This window comes from Notolepis coatsorum (assembly GCF_963971535.1).
Source record: "Notolepis coatsorum genome assembly, chromosome: 17".
NCBI lineage: Eukaryota > Metazoa > Chordata > Actinopteri > Aulopiformes > Paralepididae > Notolepis > Notolepis coatsorum.
The window spans coordinates 101,855,875-101,871,253 of NC_140181.1; the positions used below are offsets into that span (position 1 = coordinate 101,855,875).

The window sequence follows — 15,379 nt, forward strand, 5'->3', positions numbered from 1 at the left end:
CAAGACACTTTAACCCCTAATTGCTCCAGATGTGCAGGTTGGCACCTCGCACAGTTGCCTCTGTGAGAATGTGTGAGTGAATGGGTGAATGTGAGGAACAGAAATTGTAAAGTGCTTTGGATAAAATCGCTATATAATAAATGCACCATTTACCATTTTTCTTACCATGTGCATTATGCTCCAGGTGAATCCTCCCCACACTGCCAATATTTTACCGCTGCAGCTCCACCCAATCTATCATATTCCATATCAAATATCGTTAGCCTCATACAATAATTGCCTAAGTAATCTTTCAAGATTTTTGGAAAAGAAGAAAACATTTATTTTCCAGCAAATGTGTACAAGTTCTTTATTTATATTTTGAAAATAAGTTCCACAAGGTGTATCAACAAGTTTGCAAAAATACAAAAACACAACAACCATTGCATAACAAAATAAGCTGACTTTTAAACAAAATATGTCATGACTTAGGCATTTTTTCCTCATACATACATACACTAAGGCAGTTGTTATACTTGCCTAAGTCATGCGATCGCCATCTGTGTATGCAATTAAAATGCACAAGTCACACGAGTGAGTTAGGCAGATGGGGATTTTTTTTAACGTAGCAAGCGTTCCGATTGGCTGACGACATATGCACTAAGCCAGGGCGATGCAGCAGTGTGAGGAGATTACAGTTAGCCAGAAATCTTAATTTGGCAAAGAAATTACTTATATACTTATATTATATTTAAATGATAAATGACTCATTACTTATACTAATTATCGTATGAGGTTAACGATATGTAAACTTGTTCTCTGCGTTTGTGTCGTCATCATTGGTGTAAGCCGAACTAGAGAAGCGGTGAATGGTTTACACGAGGTTTTTTCACACACAACACGCAGATATACTTAAGAAAAGATGAGCGATCTCACCAACAATAGGCCCAGCTGTGACGCCGTGTTGGAGCAGGGTGGCCTTCAGCTCCTCATCCGTCAGTCCACTGGACTCCAGCATCTCTGGGTCCTCCTCCTTCTCCTCTTCCTGGTAGGAAAACATAATAATAAATTGGATTTAAAGAGAGAAGCGCCTTTCTCGGACTCAAGGACACTTTACAAAGAGAGAGAGGCAATATAAAAGAAAGGGTAAAAATATGAATATATATCTATAGTAACAACAGGAGGCCAAATGAAAGGACACTTTAAATTAGAATAACAGGAACAGTGTATTGCACTACCAAAGCTAACTAGCATGTCCCATATGCTCTGTAAATAACTATGTACAGATTCCGAGATGTCACTCCACGTTACCTGTTACCTGTTTACTGCACAATGTTGTTTTTTCATTTTTTTATTCTATTATATGTACCACTGTATTGCACATCGTTGCGGGCAAGACCACCCGCATTTCATTGTATACCTGTATGCCGTGACAATTAAAACTCTTGACTTGACTTGACTTGGAGAAATAAAACAAAATAATAAATACAAATAATTTATTAATATTTAAAAAAGTTTAATAAAAAGGAAGCAGGGTGCTGTCCAATTGGACAAAACAGTAACAAAGCAACATGATCAGTAGCTTATAAGAAAAGAGTCAGGGGCGAAAGGGGTGCGGGCTACTTGGGAAGCAGGGCCGTGTTGCGCAAAGGCAAGTGTGAGATGCAGCAAATATAAAGGTATACAGTCATGGATCTATGCAAACATATGGATATTTACAATACCATTGTCCTCCATATATACATATTAAAATGATATATATTGTGTAGTTATTAATGAAATAGCACCATGACAATTGCATTTCAAGATAGACATACAATAAATATGTAATGTCACATTGTAATTCATACTGGAATATAAATACCAGTCAAATACCATTATACAGTCAAAACCAGGAGGTCACCTTCACCTCCACCTCCTCTCCTAGACCTCCTCCTTCCCTCTCCTAGACCTCCTCCTCTCCTAGACCACCTCCTCTCCTCTCCTAGACCTCCTCCTCTCCTAGACCACCTCCTCTCCTCTCCTAGACCTCCTCCTTCCCTCTCCTAGACCACCTCCTTCCCTCTCCTGGACCTCCTCCTCTCCTAGACCTCCTCCTTCCCTCTCCTAGACCTCCTCCTTCCCTCTCCTGGACCTCCTCCTCTCCTAGACCTCCTCCTTCCCTCTCCTGGACCTCCTCCTCTCCTAGACCTCCTCCTTCCCTCTCCTAGACCTCCTCCTTCCCTCTCCTGGACCTCCTCCTCTCCTAGACCTCCTCCTTCCCTCTCCTAGACCTCCTCCTCTCCTAGACCTCCTCCTTCCCTCTCCTGGACCTCGTCCTCTCCTAGACCTCCTCCTTCCCTCTCCTAGACCTCCTCCTCTCCTGGACCTCCTCCTTCCCTCTCCTAGACCTCCTCCTCTCCTAGACCTCCTCCTTCCCTCTCCTGGACCTCCTCCTCTCCTCTCCTAGACCTCCTCCTTCCCTCTCCTAGACCTCCTCCTTCCCTCTCCTAGACCTCCTCCTTCCCTCTCCTGGACCTCCTCCTCTCCTCTCCTAGACCTCCTCCTTCCCTCTCCTGGACCTCCTCCTCTCCTCTCCTAGACCTCCTCCTTCCCTCTCCTGGACCTCCTCCTTCCCTCTCCTAGACCTCCTCCTCTCCTCTCCTAGACCTCTTCCTCTCCTATTGTATTCTTCTTGGGACCATGTTGGAAACAAGTCGACAGACTTTCACATGTTATCCTTGTACCCCTTGTTTTTATACTATTGTATAAATTGTACTAAATAAAAATCAAATCAAATCAAATCTAGACCACCTCCTTCCCTCTCCTAAACCTCCTATCCTAGACCTCCTCCTATCCTAGACCTCCTCTCCTAGACCTCCTCCTTCCCTCTCCTAGATCTCCTCCTCTCCTAGACCTCGTCCTTCCCTCTCCTAGACCTCCTCCTCTCCTAGACCACCTCCTTCCCTCTCCTAGACCTCCTCCTTCCCTCTCCTAGACCTCCTCCTTCCCTCTCCTAGACCTCCTCCTTCCCTCTCCTGGGCCACCTCCTTCCCTCTCCTAGGCATCCTCCTCTCCTAGGCCTCCTCCTCTCCTCTAGACCTCCTCTCCTAGACCTCCTCCTCTCCTAGACCTCCTCCTGTCCTCTCCTAGACCTCCTCTCCTAGACCTCCTCCTCTCCTCTCCTAGGCCTCCTCCTGTCCTCCTAGACCTCCTCTCCTAGACCTCCTCATCTCCTCTCCTAGACCTCCTCTCCTAGACCTCCTCCTCTCCTAGACCTCCTCCTATCCTAGACCTGCTCTCCTAGATTGATAGAATAGTTTATTGATTTAGAATGGAAATCACACATACATTTGATCACAATATGAACAGGTATACATTTCTCCATTTACCAATAGGATTCAAATAAACACAATAAAGCCATAGGCTTGTTTCCATTGTGGTCCTTTGATTGATTGATTGATTGAAAAGTGTATTAACAGATTGCAGAATGGGTACAGTACAGTACAGCTCAATACATACAATTGTTATGGGGATGCAGACCAGAGAAAGACTTTCGTCTTGTTTACATCAGGGTCCCCCATTTTCAATTCATCATAACATATATGACATACATGACATACAGATAGACAGTACTGCTACATCTATACATTTATGACATATCAGATTTGCAAATACAGTACTGTTTGTTATACAAAAAGTGTCAAAAGAGTGTATATACATTTGACGTAGAAACTGTACATTGGAGGAGGTTGGGTGGGTGGGGTTGGTGGGTGGGGGCTGTACATTGGAGGGGGGGGGGGGGGTTGGGGTGGGGGGGAGGGGACACTTTACACTGTACATTGGAATACTGACAAAGCCATACTTGGTAATTTACTGTACAACTGGGTTAAGACATTTGTAGGGGCCAGTTTCGAATTGCAGTCTCCCGTAGGTGTTCTTTGAGAGTGTTTTTGAAAGTGGGTAGTGATTCACATTCCTTTACAGCTTTGGGTAGGGCGTTCCATATTGATGTGGCATAATTGCGAAACGTGTTTAGTCCCTTGTTTGAGCCGAATCTGGGTTTAACATGATTTGTGGAGCTCCCTCTGGTGTTGTGATCGTGGTATTCACTGACCTTTGGGAAGTATTTTGACATGTACATGGGTACCTTGGTCGCGTAGTGTATCTTGTAGACCAGGCCCATTGCAAGTTGCTGTACTCTGTCGTCTACTCTAAGCCATCCTAGGTTGTCAAAGTGGGCCGGGGTGAGGTGGGTTCTAGGAGTCAGGTCAAGCAGTAGTCTGACATCATTGGTGTCAGTGGATTTATGTACTGGTGTGTGGACATGGTTGTTTGTAGTGTCTGTATGTCAGGATGTGTGGTATAAAAAAAAATACATACAATAATATTCCATTTTATAGACAATAAAAGAATAAAAAGGAATAACACATATTAGAAACCCTTTGGTCACTACTCCCAGCTTCTGCTACTTATGATCCACCTCTTTATAACTGATTTAAAATTGGAGAAGGGGTTTATGGGCTTCAACTCCATTGGTAGGCTATTCCATAGTACTGCTGCTGAATACAGGAATGAGTTTTGGCCTATTTTTCTATTACATCTCACTGGGACGATGTCTGTTGTACTACCCCTGGTGGCATGTCCGTGTACATCCCTTACCATGTTAAAATATCCACTAAGATATTGAGGGACAGTATTCCAGAGTATCCTGTGTGTCATGTTGAGTTTTAATTGAGAGACCCTCTCCTCAACCTGAGCCACTTGAGGCTGTTAAAATGTGTCTGTGTAAGTCCTGGGATGGAGTTTTAAAATCATTTTAACTAATTTGTTCTGAGCTGTCTGTAGCCTACCTTTCAGTGCTACTGTGATGCCAGTGTACCAGGAGCATGCATAGTCATAATGACATTGGATCAGTGCCCCTGCCAGGACTTCTAATGCTGACCTGTTAATATAGGTGGACACTCTACCGAGAAATGTTATTCTCAGTTTATATAAAAGTATGTCGTGGTTAACGGTGTCGAAGGCTTTTTGGAAGTCTATTAAAACCATCCCACAGAATTGACCTTTGTCCACCGCTGTTCTAATTTGGTCTGTCAGATATAATAAACATGTGTGTGGAATATGATGTTCTAAATCCAGACTGGAGCTCGTACAACAGGTTGTTTGTAGAGAGGTATTCGTTTATTTGATCATTAATGATCCTTTCTATGACTTTGGATATCGCACTAAGAATCGACACAGGCCTAGTTCCCTGGGTCTAGTTTACCTCCTCCTCTTCTCTCCTAGACCTCCCTCCTCTTCTCTCCTAGACCTCCTCCTATCCTCTCCTAGACCTCCTATCCTCTCCTAGACCTCCTCCTCTCCTCTCCCTCCTCCTCTCCTCAACCTCATCCTCTCCACTCCTAGACCTCCTCCTGTCCTAGACCTCCTCCTCCTCCTCCTCCTCTCCTCTCCGCTCCTCGACCTCCTCCACTCCTAGACCTCCTCCTTCCCTCTCCTAGACCTCCTCCTTTCCACTCCTAGACCACCTCCTTCCCTCTCCTAAACCTCCTCTCCTAGACCTCCTCCTATCCTAGACCTCCTCCTCTCCTCTAGACCTCCTCCTCCTCTCCTAGACCTCCTCCTAGACCTCTTCTCCTAGACCTCCTCCTCTCCTCTCCTAGACCTCCTCCTCGCCTAGACCTCCTCTCCTCTCCTATAGACCTCCTCTCCTAGACCTCCTCCTCTCCTCTCCTAGACCTCCTCTCCTAGACCTCCTAGACCTCCTCCTCTCCTAGACAGGGTTCCCACGCTTGCCTTGAAATTTTTTTCCATGCTACCTCCTGATTTTCTAGGTACCATATTAAGTGATGATCTATAGGCCCGAGGCTTTCCCCATCCATGCCCCCCTCTCCTCACACACACAACCCCCTAGGACAGGGGTCGGCAATAGGCGGCCCGCGGGCCGACATTGACCCGCCAGCAATAATTTCTGGCCTGTCAGATTATTTTGAGAATATGATATTTATTTTACGCGCGGGAAATATTCACCCGGGACGCCAGTGTGTCTTTGTGAAGCTGTATCTATCTACCGGTGGTCATCAAAAGCATGTCTGTCACTATAGCCACTGGGAGAACCAATGGAATAGTCCCACCGGGCCGCATGTATATTTCCCTAACGCACTTTCACTTCCGCGTTCGAGATGCGAGCGAGTAACAAAATGTGTTAAAAAAAAAAGAACGAACGTCTTTGGATAGCTTCTTTGCAACGGGGAAATACCAACTGATGAGCCAGAAGAGGAGCCTACGACCTCCAAGACACATAACGCTTCTTTTAATAAACAGGAGTCGTACTTAAAATACGGGTTTATCACAACAGGTCGGTGATTCTTGCGTGCCGACGTCCTCTCTGCATAATATGTGGCGACAACAACAACAACAACAACAACAACAACAACAACAACAACAACAACAACGAGGCAATGATGACAACTGTGTTCAAGTTGGCAGATAAAGTAGCTGCATTCAACACCAATCTGGAATTGGAGGGCGGCAAGTGGATATTTGACATGTTTCAAACATTAGCAGGGATTTTGGAGGACTGAACAAGCCCGGGGCAGGTATGGTGAGTCATGTTTTCATGCATTCTGACCTGCTGTTCATGTGTTACTTATGCACCCGCCGCGGTGATCTGCAACAGCTGATCTGCTGTTCATGAATGAATGAATGAAAACTTTATTTAACAGATCAGAATGGGTACAATATACAGTACGGCGCAATACACACAATTGTTAAGGGGATGCAGACCAGAGAAAAAAGTTTGTCTTGTTTACATCAGGGTCCCCCATTTGCGAGTGCTCGCTTATGTCTGTGTTTTTTACTGTTGTGAAGCACTGTGAACTGCAACCTCTGTATGAAAAGTGCTATACAAATAATATAGTTATTATTATTATTAGGGATGTCCGATATTATCAGCCTACCGATATTATCGGCCGATATCGGCATTAAAATGTCGGAAACATCGGAAAATATCAGTATCGGTTTTCAAAAAAAGAAATGTATTTTTTTATTTTTTTTACATTTCTATAACCTTTATTTACCCAGGCAAGCAAGTAAGAACAAATTCTGATTTATTTATTGTCAAAAGTATGCATAATGTTGTGTTAATTCCACAACAAGAGATATGTAATGTTAATTACCTGAAATTATTCAATTTTTTGGGGGGGGGGAACCCTGCATATATCGGTATCGGTTGATATCGGTTGATATTGGTATCGGAAATTAAGAGTTGGACAATATCGGTATCGGTAAAAAAGCCAATATCGAGCATCCCTAATTATTATTATTATTATTAAGTGTATGCACCCGCCGCGGTGCTGTATTTTTCACTATCAGTATATTAAATTAGCCATTGTTTTTGGTCCTGGCCCGCCAATCAAAGGCTTGGGGAAAATCTGGCCTGTGGCCAGACCTAATTGCCGACCCCTGCCCTAGGACTACTTACTTGATTTAAAAGATGTGCCAGTCAAGTCTACATTGTAAATGCTTAGAGATTATGTCTTATTGATAATATCAATGCATGAAATAATGCAACAAGCTGTAGATGAAAAACTATTTATTGAACTGGAACTTTGAAACACATGAGCACTGGGATTGATATATGTTCTCTCTTCCACTCCTCTCCTATCTCATCCTGTCCTCTTCTCTCCACACCTCCCCTCTTGTGTCTGCTCCTGTCTTCTCTTCCTACTCTTCTCAACTCCTCTCCACTCTTCTCCCTTTTCCTCTGTCATCCTCTCTCTTCTCTTCTTCTCCTCCTCTTTCATCTTTGCCCCTCTTCTCTTCCTCCTCCCTCTTTCCTTTATTTATTAGTCTTATTAGATTATGAGTCTTACTCTGTAAATCAAACTAATGAACCTAAAAGGGAAAACATAAGGCTGGTTCCCCTGTGGTTCCTCAGTACAGCAACCCCACTAGTAAGCTTAGCTTATAACAGTATAGATGTATAGAATCAGTCTAGGCATGATCAATGATTTTTCAAAAATGTCTCACCCCAAATGTTCCTATTTAGTAGTATAATCTTTAAGAAAAAAAAACAAAAAATCACAAAATAGCTAAAAGTAGATATAAGAATGAATGTTACAAACTATCAAGACTATTCATGTCAACTAGTATAGAAGTAATGTCACAGCCTAATGTGAAAATGTATTGGTAGTTAGCTAGCAATGCAAGCTAGCCAACACTAGCTAGTAGCTAGTTAGTTAGCAAACTGAATGTTGGCTAGCAAGATTGCACTCCATGTCATACCTGTCAACCCTCCTGTTTTTCCCGGGATTATCGCGTATTTCAACCTTCTCTCCCGCCGTCCTCCCGTTAAAATATTTTCCCTTATTTTTCCTTTTTTTTTTTATTTATACAAAATGGCTGCAATTCGCCTGACGAAAGGTGGCAGCAGTGTAGATTAGAACGTTAGAACAGGAAGTCAGGACGGAAGACGGTTGCCAAGAAAATGTCTGGCAAAGTGGGGTTGTTCCCGGAGAGCTCACTCTCGGCCGTGGTTTCTCAGTGTATAATGTATGGTGCTCTCCCTGAACATGCGAGTAGGGTGAGACAACACCATTCTTTAGTCCAAATAATACCCTACTTTATACTATATTATTGTCATTCGTTTAATGTAAAGTCAGTCTTACATTGGCACTGCTTTAACGTTGCATTTTCCCATAATCCATTGCTGTATTAGACCCATGTGCCAGTATAACTTTTGTAAAGTAATGAAGCGCAAATGTAAAGTTAATCAATACACAATGAAACAATATTCTTATCTATATATCACATGTCAAAACTACTTCAAGATTTCCGTTTTTCATTTCTACTCATTCATCCAAAACAAGACAGACTGTAGATGTCAAGGCTCCCGTGTTGGCTGGGAAATGCATGTATTTGACCCTTCTATTGAGATCGCGAGTAACGTTATTATTCCTGAAGTCCACCAATCCGAAACTATACTTTTAAAGTCCATATCACCATGTTGCCTGCATCAAATTCCAACATCCAATATACCATATAGGATGCCAAGAGGGTTTTTATGAACTCATCTTAATTTTGTGCTCAATAGTTTCATTTTATTACTATTTTACACATCATCCAATACAATTGCCCAGGACAACCGTTTCTATTTCCATGTAAGTGTTCACTTTTGCTCAGTTTCCATGACTTTTCCATACCTGGAAAATGAAAAAATGAATTCCATGTTTTCCAGGTACCGTGGGAACCCTGCTGGACCTCCTCTCCTAGACCTCCTCCTCTCCCCTCCCTCCTCCTCCTCTCCTCTCCTAGACCTCCTCCTTCCCTCTCCTAGACCTCCTCCTCTCCTCTCCTAGACTTCCTCCTCTCCTCTCCCTCCTCCTCCTCTCCTAGACCTCCTCCTCTCATAGACCTCCTCCTATCCTCTCCTAGACCTCCTTCCCTCTCCTAGACCTCCTCCACATCCTCCTCTCCTAGACCTCCTCCTCTCCTCGACCTCCTCCTCTCCACTCCTAGACCTCCTCCTCCTCTCCACTCCTAGACCTCCTCCTATCCTCTCCTAGACCTCCTCCTAGACCTCCTCCACCTCTCCTAGACCTCCTCCACCTCCTCCTGTCCTCTCCTAGACCTCCTCCACCTCCTCCTCTCCTCTCCTAGACCTAGACCTCCTCCTATCCTCTCCTAGACCTCCTCCACCTCCTCCTTCTCTCTCCTAGACAGTGGCGTCGCGTGGGTAAAATAACAGGGGAAGCCAAAAAAAAAAAAAAAAAAAATATTAAATATTTTTATTAATTTTTTAATTTTTTAATTTTTTAAGTCAATCAGTCACCATGTACACTACAGTATGGCTCGGCGGCCAGTCAAACTTTCTTTTTATTTATTTAACAGATTGCAGAATGGGTACAATACAGTACGGCTCAATACACACAATTGTATATAATAAGGGGATGCAGACCAGAGAACGACGTTTGTCTTGTTTACATCAGGGTCATTAATACTGCTGGAGCATTGGTTAATTTTTGGTCAGATTTTTCCTTGCACGATTTTGCGCGCCGCGTGGGAGCAAATTCGAGACACATATTCGGTTGCAAAAAGGTGTCCCACGGTCTCCTCTATGGCCGTTAATATTGTCACGCGGATCGGAATCACGGCGCGCCCATGGGACACTTTTCCGTTTCGGCGAGTTTATTCCACGCTTGCGGCTTTCCTTTTCTAAGCATTTTCGGGGCTACATGTGAATGAGTAAAAGTTGCGGGACGCCCAGATGTTTCCACGATAGAAAGCTCGCGTGGATCCCATCATAGGCTCACTTAATACAGCGTTTTTAAAATCACGCAACATTTTCAGGGTCGCGAGCCGACCTTTTCCCCTCGTTTTCGATGATGGAAGTGATTTAGGAAAAGCTTCGGCACGCCGAGAGGTGCCCGTGGATTTAATCTCGCGAGGATCGGGGCAATATTCGGCCCGTGGGAGTAGTCACGGGTTAATACAATGTTCAGAGTGCAGAGGGGAGGTGTGCAGAGGGGACTCCACACTCATGATTCTTCTCACAGCCCCGTTTTAAACTTTTAGGGTGTGGCAGTCAGCTCGAATCTGATTGGCTAGGATCGGTTTTGGACTCTAGATACATGAATCACATGGTTGAGGCTGGAGAAAGAGACCTACCCCCTGCCTCCTCTCCTCTATAGCTGCAGTGAGCACAGTGAGTCTGACAGTGTGTTAGAGGGAGTGAGAAAGAGAAGAGGGACATTTAAAAAAAAAAATTATAACACAGATGCACAGATGAAAAAGAATGTAAACTATATTAAAAAAAATTATATATAATTTTTTTTTTTTTTCATATTTGATATTAATTCATATTTTAATAGGGAGGCCTGGCTTCCGTTGGCTTCCATAAGGATTCGCCACTGCTCCTAGACCTCCTCCTCTCCTCTCCTCGACCTCCTCCTATCCTCTCCTAGAGAGAGATGAGGAAGGGGCAAGAGAGAAAAAGAGCTGGGAGAGTGTGTGTGTGAGAGAGAGAGAGAGAGAGAGAGAGAGAGAGAGAGAGAGAGAGAGAGAGAGAGAGAGAGAGAGAGAGAGAGGGAGGGGGGGGGTGAGTACTCAGCCCTTGTGTGGGTGAATGTAACGTTTTCTTTCCCCTATTATTTCATGCACACTTTATTCATTGTTTTAAATTATTATTTTCTTTTAAGTTATTTTGTGCATCACTCTGTTTTGAATTTGATGCAAATTTGCAATGCATGAGGGTCATCCTTTTGTGTTAAATGGCTGCATGAAGCAAGCATTTGTTGACTCTCATGTTGATAAGAGTATTAAAACTTGGAACTTGAAAAAGATCTGTAAATAAATATATAAATAATAAATAAATAAGATAAATATATATATTTTTAAATGCGATTAATTTGCGATTAATCGCGAGTTAACTATGGACAATCATGCGATTAATCAGATTAAATATTTTAATCGATTGACAGCACTAGTTATTTCTGATTAAACTTCTGATAAAATGTCTGATTAAACCCTGCAGCAGCTCGACTGGAGAGGAGCTGAGGACCAGTCCAGACCAGCTACAGTATGTTTGTGCAATGCACTAAATAAGGCTGCAGCTACATAGATCAGTCAATGACCGGATAGAAATTACAGATATTGAGTTATTCGTCATGAATTTATTACTCATAGGAAATGTCACATCACTGTGACAACCCTAATGTAGGTTAATGCAAAATAACGCTTTCTGGAACTGCACAAAAATGAACTGTCATAGACTTTGCTCTCAACAACTGTTAACACAATCGCTCTCTCTTGTAAGACGGGAACTATGACACAACAATAACTTAATTAGTAATGAAGAAATTAATACTAAAACACTGGAAAGTTACAACACCACCCTCTAAATACATGGAACATTTGGAAATCACATGTGTTTTAAAAATGGAAGAAAATCTTGCTAAACAAGCAATACTCAGCACCACACTCAGTTCTTCCAAGAGTTTGGATGGAGATGTGTCAGGAAGCTTTGTCTCAATGTTCTCTGTAAAGAGTAACTTGGTGATCCTTTTCTGTGTATTTTTTTTATATGTATTGACCGTATTAATAGCCAGCAACAGACCTCGCATTGAGCTAGAAATGTCCACAGAGTGAACGAGTGTTTATTTTTTTTTTATCCACTTTTTCTCCTTATTTTCTATTTTTCTCCCATCCCAATTTCGTATTGCCAATTCTCCCCTTCAATTCTTCCCTCCCCTGTCTTGAACGTTGCTAGACTATGCCTCCCACTGGTCGGCTGTAGTGAGGATAGAAGCCTTGCATCACGTGTCCCCGTCTCCCTGTCTCCCTGTCAGTTGCTGTCCCGGAGTGTCGGACGTCCCGTGATGAAGACCGGGAGGATGCGACCCTCTCTGCGTGCCCTCCTGTCTCCCCGTCTCCGGCTGTCTCGTAGTGATGACCGGAGTGCTGGACGTCCCGCGATGATGACGGGGAGGTTGCGACCCTCTCTGCGCCGCCCCCTGTCTCCGGCTGTCTCGGAGTTATGACCGGAGTGTTGAACGTCCCGTGATTAAGACGGGGAGGACGCGACCCTCTTTGCGCTGCCCCTGTGCCTCAAATAGATCCTCTATCAGCTCTATCTTACATTTTTCTAAATGTTCAGTTGCTATTGCATGCACTCATCTGTGTTTCACTACACACATGCGTGCATGCTTACCAACTGTCCGTCTGCAACACTACTATCACCGACATCTAAGAAGGGAGATCCCCCTTGAATGGCCCTTCTAAGGTTTCTCTCCTCCACACTGCCTGTGGTGCATTTTTTCCTATTGCTAGGTTTTAGTGAGTTTTTCCTTACCTTCGCGTGGGGTATGCCCGGGAGTGTTCGCATTGCATTCATTTATTTTGCATTTATTTAAAATTTGTTAGACCTTATGGTGTTCTTGTTTGGTTTCTTGACTTATTGTGATGTTTCTTCTTGACTTGTTTAAAGAAGATGTGTCCGGCCCATGGGGACATTAACGTGTGTTGTCGGGCCTTACAAATAAATTTGATTTGATTTGATTAACGCGTGAGAGGCTCACGCTGCCCCCGGTCTCTGCTGTACAGGCATCACCCAACCGACCTGTAGGAGTCGCTGTCCACAACGTCCAATCCCCACCCATCGACTTTCCACCCGCTACCTCTGCCAATTGAGATAGTATGACGACTGGCCCAAGCCGCAGGCAATGCTGACTCGGGGAGTCGAGACCGGAGTCTCTTGCATTGGTGACAAGCGCAATCTCCGCTACGCCACCCAGCCGCACCACGAGTGCTTATTTTCTGTATTTATTTATATTTCTTGAGAAATGGTAACTTGGTCATCCTTTTCTGTATTTTTTTTAAATAATGATTTTCAGTTTTTGAGAAATGGTCAAACTTATCCAAATATGTTATTTTCATGGAAAACAGTGCAGCTGCAACAGATAGCACTTGTGATCATTTTCTGTAATGCTATTTAAAAAAAAGAATAATAAATAAAATTTTGAAATCTGGCACCCCTGGCAGCTCTCTGAGGCACCCTAGTGTGCCACAGCACCCCTGTTGAGAACCGCTGTAGTAGAGGACAACTCTACATTAACACTTTGATCGCCGGGGTTAAATTCATAATTTACCATCCCTCGCCAGCCCTATTTAACATGGAGAAGTTCCCCTTCTTTGCAGGGCTATAACTTTTTAAATTTTATTGCTAAATTGACATTACTATGGCCCATTCAACGTCCTATATATTGTTCAGGGTGTAGCAACGTTATACTTTTTCATTCACATATTCATACTAAAATACGGTCTAAAGTATAAGAATATTTTTATCGTTTTCTGCAGCTTTCTCCAGAACTTGATTTATAGCCCTAAATGCATTATATTGATGATCAAATACAGTTTGGTAGGAATCTGTGCGAGATAAAAAATTTCAAATGGACGTACTTCTAGAAGTTACTACGTATGATCTGATGATGACCGGATGGGGGGGGGGGGTCGTTTATAATTCCGTGGGCAACGTTATATCATTCATCTAGTGTGGGTGATATGATCATTAGAGCAGTTAGTATAGAAGACATTAAAAAATAACGCTGAAACTCACCGTAGCTTCCTCTCGCCGTTGGGAGATGAGCGTGGAACAGATTTTTTTCTATTATGGGATGTCAAAATATCCGATCCATTTCCAGGTTGTATAATAGTATATACGTCCAAATCATGTTGTTTATCGAGTTATTGGTAATGGATCACTATCCGTTGTGATCAGCTAAAGTCCTGGGACTATTACCGAGTGATCGGACCCAATTGAAATGAGCACCAGCTTCCACTTCCTGTTTATGCCCTGGGCGATCCGCCGATCCGCCACCAGATGGCGCTCTTGAACCGTTGTAGAGTTGAGAGGGGCTTGTTTGTGTGTATAGTTTTATGTCATGTCAAAAGAATAATAAAGAATAAAGTGCTCGCCCTCTCATTGAATAGAGCGTTGGCACTCAAGCGCTAAATCGTGCGCCCCCTGCTGGCACTCAAAGTGTTTAAGTTTAAGTTTATTTGGATCCCCATTAGCCACAGCAGTGCTGGGGCTATTCTTCCTGGGGTCCATAACACATAAAATACAGTTACAGACTTATACACTCACAACATTTACATGTCATACAGACAATTAAAACAACAATAAAAACCCTAATCAAATTCATAATACAATACAACAATATATACGCCTTATGAATTCATAATACAATACAATAATACCTACTCATAATTAATTCATAATACAATACAGCATAATATACCATTTAGCTTTTACATACATTATCTATGTTCATATCAGCCAATTATACAATATTTTAATAATATATCCCTATCAGACACGTATCTCTTTATCAGACACATACATTTTCATTTACGTACACACTATCTATTAGGGAATGTCAATTTCTTTGGTTGAAAATGTTGTTTTACCACGATTTTGAAACGACATTTACTATTCTCCTGCTTAACATGTCTGGGAAGAGAGTTCCATTCCTGCATATCACGGAACATGACAGTTCGCTTCATTGCATTCGACCTCACTTTTGGAAGTGTAAAACCTCGTGCAGAAGCATGTCTGCTGGAATGGTTGTGTCTGTCAAGACTTATAGATAAATTGTTATATAAAATTGAGGGGATCTTTGTAACAAGAATATTCCTAGTGAATACAAGGAGTGAGCAGAGTAATTTATGTTTGACAAGTAACCAAGTTAAACAACTGTGCATCGCTGCAACATTAGTTCTGTACTCACAGCGAAGCGATATACGTGCTGCTTTGTTTTGTACCATTTGTAATTTTTTCAGTTTATTCGTCGTTACATTCGACCATACTGCAGGACAATAGTCAAGATTTGACAAAACCAGAGCTTGAATTAACAACACA

The 15,379-nt window shown here is 42.8% G+C and overlaps 1 protein-coding gene across 1 annotated transcript in view; it reads right to left on the minus strand.

The window, feature by feature from the left end:
* Positions 1-15,379, minus strand: part of lemd1 (LEM domain containing 1) — a gene marked incomplete at both ends in the record, with an annotated part of 33,328 nt that overhangs the window by 16,132 nt on the left and 1,817 nt on the right. The window contains one exon of the mRNA XM_084333592.1: positions 916-1,024. Within this exon, the coding sequence (XP_084189718.1) occupies positions 916-1,024 (109 nt within the window). The remainder of the gene's footprint in view (positions 1-915; positions 1,025-15,379) is intronic.